The sequence below is a fragment of the Lactuca serriola genome, chromosome 5, assembly GCF_051521515.1.
Source record: "Lactuca serriola cultivar US96UC23 chromosome 5, Lser_US96UC23_V15, whole genome shotgun sequence".
Taxonomy (NCBI): Eukaryota; Viridiplantae; Streptophyta; class Magnoliopsida; order Asterales; family Asteraceae; genus Lactuca; species Lactuca serriola.
The window spans coordinates 362,839,232-362,847,174 of NC_136412.1; the positions used below are offsets into that span (position 1 = coordinate 362,839,232).

Sequence of the window (7,943 nt, forward strand, 5' to 3'; positions counted from 1 at the left end):
ATAATATTTCAACTAGTTCTAGTTTGAAAAATAACCAAAAAACTGGGACCGGAACTGGAACCGGCACTAGAACCCGTGGTCCAGTTCCCGGTTCTTCAATATAGGAAAACCGATTCCGGTTCCGAACCGGTCCGGTTCTAAAGCTCATCCCTATATTGGACTATAATATTTTTTTTCTTTTCTATTTTATAGATCTTGACTAATAATAAGTAATAATCATCCTCACAATTGTTTCATGCATCTAGTGACTAAAAAGGAGCTAACTTAACCTCAAATATTTTCACTCAACTTTCAATTTCCAATGTCGTGAAGTCAAGTGTTGAACCAATCAAGCAGTTGAAGTTATTTCATACGAAACAAAAACTAAGAATGGCGTATATAGTTTACAAGAACAATTGTCGTAAAGTTTTTACAACATTAATTGGAACAAAATTGAAAGGTGTAATGAAGAGTTAATTATTAATGACAAGAGTGGGATGGTGCTACTAATACTAATGGTAATGGGCAATTAGGTATACAAGGATAGAATTTTGAACAACGGTATATAATAACTTAATATAATGTTTTTTTCCTGGTCTTAATTAGTATTTAGGCATATATGCACACGAATACAAATACCGATATCGTTTGGAGATCCATTTATTTTAAAGATAGAGGGAATTAGAGGGATGGTGATGGTTATTGTTTTTTAATTCTGATGAGTACTTTCCTATATATGGATGGTTCATGGTTGTATGATGTTAATAATATTTTTATAATTGAATTGATGCAAGTAAGTCTGAATATTTTTTGTTTTACATGGCGGAGTGATGGTGCAGCAGGTGTCTAGCATGGGATGATGATGATCGGGCATCGAGCCAAGAGATGATGTCAGCAAAGACAATATGGATATTTTGGTCGGTCTCACCAGCGGTCAAGGCATGACACATACCAGGGTATATCTTTATGCTCTTGTCTTTACTGCTTGCTTCATTGTACAAAGCCTTGCTTACTTCTGGATCTGTCACACTGTCTGCTTCTCCATGCAACACAAGGAAAGGGAGCCTCACCTGCCATTTCCAAAATTAAACACTCAAACAAAAGGAGACTAATACTACTACTACCTACCTGGTTCAAGCTCTGTTCAAGCGCCATGCTTGTTCTAAGCAATTCAAGAGCTGTTTTAAGCCTCGGCTTCTCTTGATATATCAGCTTGTTCCCGCGTATCTAATATTATTCCGTTCACACATGCATATATTAATTAATTTCACATTCTACACTCATGAAATATCAAATATGTATATAGTGTAATGGACTTACCTTCTCTCTCTTAACAGGGTCCTTGAAAGCAGAATCGATGACATCCTTTGTAGGAACAATCTTCCATCTGGGGATCACATCTTCTACTTTTGTTAGTATGCTTATCACCACCCGGTGGGGCTTCACCTTCTCAGATATCTACGTATGTATATGTATATGTACCAATTAACTACTTAATAAAATCAATCTAAATTAATAGATCCTACTTATATATACCTTACACATGGGAGCCACTAGAACAGCGCCATCCCAGAAATGGGCTTCTTTTCTGTGTGCAACAAGGGCAACTGCACCACCCATTGATTCTCCATATAAGAATCTTTTCTTCTTCCTGTATTCTTCCTTTTCTGAGAATTTAACAAAATTAACGTCTGCACATTAATTTTATTTTAGCCAAACCAAATACATACACACGACATATATATATATATATATATATATATATATATATATATATATATATATATATATATATATATATATATATATATATATATAATGCATGATTTGTGGTCCATAACATGCTATTCAATGAGGTTGGCTGATTTGTTTATACAACAATGAAGAGAAGAAAAATATCATGATTTATGAAAATGAATGAGCTGAGCTGACCTGATATGGATTTGAAGTAGGTGCAACAATCAGTGACAAGGTCATCAAACTTGTTGATGTAACAACGTGCACCCATGGATCGCCCATGACCTTCATAATCTATCCCGAACACCGCATATCCATGACTTGCTAGCTTCGTCCCACATCCTACATATATACATACAATACACACCTCCAATTACTATTTCTCTATTCTATTTTACATATCTAACTTTTCAACCATAAAAATCAATATCCATGCCAAATAATACTACTCTACTCTAAAAACTCCAAACTGGATTCAATTAATTGTTTGTTAAACTTTATATTTTTTTCTATATCAAATATGTATGTAAACTTAAAAGTGTTTCCATTTCCTACATTAAACGTCAATGTAACATCTCATTATGGTTGAGTTTAATTAATTAAATGTCAACTATATATTCCAACTCATTCCAGCACTTCCATCAAACTATGAATTATGGATAGTCTAAGACTAGAGGATGTACTCTCCTCACTTTTCCGGTGCAATGCCACTTTATTTTTCTCTAACTCTCCCATAAAATAGGAAATGATCATCCCACACTTTTCCTCACTATATATATATATATATATATATATATATATATATATATATATATATATATATATATATATATATATATATATATGTGCGCGCGCGCGTGCGCGGTGCACGCAAAGAAGAAAAAGAGAGGTTTGAGTGCGGTGAGAAACCACAGGAGTGTGCGTAGGGCGCTTCACGTGAGGTGAGGTGAGGTGGTGTTCCCCCACCCATACAATGCCACATCGCCCAACACACCATTTGGTGGGGGTACATTCATGTCCTAAATGTGGAATCCATTGAGCATATAAAGTCACAAACAACTTATGCTTGCTCACAAATTCTTTAAAATAAAGTAATTAAATTTGTTAATAAAAAGCAAGATATTTCTCATAAACAAATAGGGAGAAATGTAGGTTCTATCAGTTTATTAGTTATGGATGTCGATTCATGATTTTGGAAAACGTTTTTAAAACAGCAAAACAATGGAAAGAACACCCACATCTACACTTGAATATATTCCTTAATGAGAAAGCTACAAAAGACTGGTCTCTATCATCCTCTATGTGGAAAAACTTGATTCTATGTACCCATATACAATATTGTCGTAGTTAATCTATCTACAAAGTACAAACAACAGAATTGTTATTGTCAGTTAAACTATGGAATCATTGGATAATCAAAGTCGGGAGCGATATATTATGATGGCAGGCAGGCAGACATGGTCAAAACTGAAGAATAGTATAGTGATATAGAAAATGTCACGAGAAACTGAAATGCAAAGGAATTGAACACACATAAAGTGGATTAAAAGAGAAAGAGAAAAAAAAAAAAAAAAAAAAAAAGCGGCATGAAGTGTTAAGAACCTTTCATGAAGTCACCACATTCCATGCCATAACCTACAAAAAAATGAATCGTTATTTAGCTAGTAAATCCGAAAATCAGATTAATGTTTGAAGAATGTTGCGTTTTTGTGAGTTTTGACCATGGCAGAGGAAGACGAGAGCTTTTGGAGAAGAAACAGGCAGCCATCTGCAAGTGAAAAGGTTCACTCCTCTTGAATTCCTAATGTACTCCTGAAAGGTAAGTTGATTAAAAAAAACATTAGATTTTTATGCCAGATTTGCTAAAGATTGAGAGAGATGAAGAAAAACAACCTCTTGATACTTGACCTCCATTAATGTTGTTGGCAAGGATGAATTGGAAAGCCAAAGGAGAGAAAAGAGGAAAGAGAGGTTATGGTTATGGAGAAAAAGAGTGACGTTTGCTTCTTCTTGTTTTCTCTGCGCTACACCAGACCCATGCCCTGTGACCGTGTGTTTCCATCATTTTATTTTAGCAGCCATCACGATGACGTGGAGAATCTTTGTTATCTCTCCCGCCCGTATATCTTTTTCCTTTATATTTTATATAGATATAGATATAGATAGATAATATTTCATAAATAGATTACAACACAAGAAGGCTGACTAGTTTATCCAAAAACAAAACAAAACAAAATGTTGAGAAGGCTTGTAATAATAGTTTATAATACATGTGTAAATATATTAAAACGGGTAGAAATTACAAATATTGCATTTTCTAAGAAAACAACATAAAATAAAATTCTTTTTTCAAACAAAGGGGACGGCAATGAAACGTATCAAAAGTAAAGTAAATGGGACGTTTTTTATTTTTATTTTCATGTTTTTTTACTAAAACTTTTCAATCGTTTTGAACATCTGATTAAAATAATAATTAATTATATCATGAAATATGATAGTTTTAAAACCATTTTGTATTAATTTGTTTCCTTGAAGAATATATATATATATATATATATATATATATATATATATATATATATATATATATATATATATATATATATATATATATTGAAATAAAGTTAAAGAGATGAGGCGGTGGTGGTGGTGGGCATCTGTTACAACTTAGACATGGCGTGAATACGGACAATCTCTCTCTCTCTCTCATCATCATCATCTATGGTGATTTATGATTGATGAGATAAGATGGCATGTGCGCATAACATGATCATCATAGATTGATCAAACAAAATGAGAAGAAGATCAAATCTTAGGCCCAACTCTTTTTGGTTTGGCGAAATCACAATCACAATGGTTTTTCAAAACACAACTTCACTGATCTTTCTCATCCTAGCCGGCCACACAGCTATTTCAAAACACAAATACGCAATATGCAGTGCAGGTTATGCCTCATGGATAGCTTTAGCATTCGAAATTTTTTGGAAGACAATAAGGCAAAGGTGATAGAACTTGGTGCTGATAAACTTAACACAATCATATGACTAAGAGAGCCTGTAAAATGTAAATAATAAATAAAAATGTAACCGTGACATTGGAACCCATATTTACCAACGGTCTTGGTCTTGCCCTCCCAACAAGTGAACATCAGAGACCAAACCAAAAGTTGAACAACATATACATATGCCATGTCTGCTTCTTTACAATAATCTAGATGTAAACGAATTTAAGCTCTAGTCTTGGTTACAACAATATAAATGAATCTATGTGTTAGAAAGGTTTGTAATTTCTATTTTATTTTTTTAAAGATGTAAAGCGAGGGCTATGATGCTGAAGCCATTGTTAGGGGTGTTCGTTTGGATGGATCGGTTTGATCCGATCCAATCAAGTGAATCTAAATTGATTTCGGTTTTCAAAACATGGATCCGAATAGTCCAAACTTAATTCAGATCCGATCCGATCCGATCCGATTACCATTCGGTTGGATCAGTTTTTACAATTCGGTTTTCAAAAACCGAAACATTTTAAAATAACATATAATTAAAAAATTATCCAATTTTACATAAGAAGTGAAAACAAATTATTTAGTTGTGATTTTAAATTTATAAACAACTACTAAAAAGATATATGATAGTTAAATATTTTATAGATAAAAAACTTTTGAGAGATGATACATATTAATGTTTTTTTATCGGGTGAAACGTTTTAAACCTATTTTAAAAAATAAATTACAAAATTAATAGATAACTATAGATATATATTATAAATAAATAAATAATAAACGTTTATTCGGTTTTTTTGGACTATTCGATTCTTATTTTATAAACCAGAACCAAACCGAAATCCAAAATAATAATTCGGTTTAATTGAAAACCAATCCAAAAATCCGAACCAAATTGTCCAATTGGACAATTCGGTTTTATCCAAATACTGAGCAGCCTTAGCCATTGTTACGGAGTCAGAAATCTGGATATGTTTTACCGAGCCAGAAGTCCGGATATGTTGACCAGAATGCTGATCTAAAACTCTAAAATTCATTACCCTTTTATGATATTTTTTGGGTTTGTTGCAACTTCAAAAGGTTTCTAAGTCTCTTCCGGAAAGAAGGGAAAAAAATGTTAACCCTTTCAAAAAATTACGTTTGATTTTTGTCAAATATAACGAATTGATTCAATGTGTTCCCTTCTAAAATAATAGTAATAATAAATAATAAATAAATGGGTAGGAGCTGTGTTGGGGAAACAATACGGACAATTGATTAAGAGATAAGAAAGAGGGCATGGTACCCAAAATAAAATGTGCACATAAGATAACACAAACTATAACATGATTATATGATTATAGTCTATAGACAAAAACAAACCCAGGGTTTCAACTTTCACCTGCTTCATGTACTTAGGCCTGCCTGATTTTAAATAAGCAAGTTGAGCATAGAATCATATAAACTAAATAAATATTTTTGTTGTTGATTAAAAAAAAATATGGGGTTTAACCAGGGAGATAACATAACATAATAGGTTCCAATCCACGGTTTCATATAGTCTGAGTTAAACCTCCTCCTCCTCCCTAATCTAAAGTTGGAATCATGCTATATAGCCTATATAAATATAATAATGTCTACTCTTTTGATTGGTGAGCAACATATGTTATAATAATCAGCAGGTTGTTGGTGTTGGTGTTGGTGTTGTTGAAGAAGGAAGAAGGAAGAAGGAAGAAGGAAGAAGATTGATTGTTCAGATTGGTGGTGTTGATTGGTCAGCAATGGCACAAAATCCAGAAAGGAAAGCAGTCATGACAGCCACCTGCTTCCAGTTTCGGGTTCCAGCACCAATGGCTGCCCCTGCAACCCCACCTGCAACCAGAGCATTCACCTGTTCCAACTTCCAATAAATCAACAACCCACATCTCTTGCAATTTGCAAACAAGATAATAGGAATGAGAATGTTGTAAGGTTATTAATTACCCAATCGTTTTTCTTGCGGTATCTTCGAATCCCACACCGTGTAAATGAAAATATTCCAGCAAACAGTCCTAATAATGGACCACAAACAATTACTCATAAACTTAGCACAATCATCATTAAACAACTTGTAAACCTTTGCTTTAAAAATATGAGATTACCACATTGGAACCCGTATTTACCAACCGTCTTGGCCTGCAAGTGAACATCAGATACCAAACTATTAAATACAACAAACTTAGTGAACCCATTTCTGCTTCTTTAATCACAATAAGCTGCTGCAGTATTGGTTACACCATATGCCTGCCTGCATTTCTCCCTCATGTCAATCCGATTACTTTAGCAGCATTGCTTATCATTACCAAAATAATTAAGGAAACAGTTCATGTCATTTTTTCAACTCTTCAAATCGAAATCCACAGGTCAAATGCTCTACTAAAATAAGAAAGAATGAGGGAAGAAACCTACCACGAAAGAAGCGCGGGGAATGCCAGTCAGACCTAAATCATGTTCACACAACAAACAATTCAGAAACTGATTAATTAGATAGTTTCACTCTCTTTTAACAACAAATCCTTGGTCAATTTAGCATCAAAACATAACAAATGTTTGCATATATGATTGAGTAAAAACCAAGGTGCAACTGATAACACAAATGAATAGCTGCAAATAGGTCATAAGGTAGGTTTACCTATTTGTTTCGCATCGTAGGAACCAGCACATGAACCCCAGATTAATCCGCCCTACCATTTTAAGATTTTGATTTTATTTCTAAGTGTTTCAACTCTTAACGTAGTATATCACTTAAAAACGCGTTGTGAGAGTACTTACAGTTCCGACGCTAATGATGGACTCGACGGCGATCGAAGAGCAGGGAACGTCTTTGTACCACTCTGTATCCATCTTCTCCTTCTTTTCTCTCTCCTTCGGAGAATACCGCTTTTGGGCCCAAGTTCTCACACGGTAGAATGTCGCTTTGGAAATTTTCAATTGAAACCCTCCTATTGTTGCCTAATTGTATTTCGTTCACGTTCTTCGACTTTATGAGGTGTTTGGGTTTGTCTAAATTATCTCTCTCAAGAATCAATAATAGATGGTGTTTTGGATTTCTTTTTTAAATGATTTATTGATTTATCGCTTCCGAAGTTATAAAAAAAATGTGTGTCACTTACAAAAAGACAATTAAAAAAAAAAAAAAACTCATTTTTGTCGCCTTCAAAACCATCTACAACTCAATTTTATCACTTTTACATCATATCATCTAAAA

The 7,943-nt window shown here is 33.6% G+C and overlaps 2 protein-coding genes across 3 annotated transcripts; both read right to left on the minus strand.

Moving 5' to 3' along the window:
* Positions 1–730: 730 nt before the first annotated feature.
* Positions 731–3,815, minus strand: LOC145055741 (caffeoylshikimate esterase-like). Of its 2 annotated transcripts, none has more exons than XM_079004129.1 (8): positions 3,610–3,815; positions 3,438–3,528; positions 3,319–3,351; positions 1,912–2,058; positions 1,516–1,670; positions 1,300–1,437; positions 1,108–1,206; positions 731–1,049 (listed from the first exon to the last, which is right to left on the minus strand). In XM_079004129.1, the coding sequence occupies exons 1-8, from the start codon at positions 3,628–3,630 to the stop codon at positions 795–797; spliced, it is 939 nt and encodes a 312-aa protein (XP_078860255.1). In that variant the 5' UTR covers positions 3,631–3,815; the 3' UTR covers positions 731–794. The 2 variants fall into 2 exon arrangements, with proteins under 2 accessions (XP_078860255.1, XP_078860256.1); XM_079004130.1 differs by having other exon boundaries at positions 1,516–1,646; positions 3,610–3,807.
* Positions 3,816–6,157: 2,342 nt separating this feature from the next.
* On the minus strand, positions 6,158–7,686 carry ATOEP16-4 (Mitochondrial import inner membrane translocase subunit Tim17/Tim22/Tim23 family protein). The gene is made up of 6 exons (XM_079004131.1): positions 7,508–7,686; positions 7,368–7,419; positions 7,145–7,176; positions 6,838–6,871; positions 6,680–6,747; positions 6,158–6,587 (listed from the first exon to the last, which is right to left on the minus strand). Exons 1-6 carry the CDS (start codon positions 7,577–7,579, stop codon positions 6,450–6,452), a joined length of 396 nt encoding a protein of 131 aa, XP_078860257.1. The 5' UTR covers positions 7,580–7,686; the 3' UTR covers positions 6,158–6,449.
* Positions 7,687–7,943: the final 257 nt, after the last annotated feature.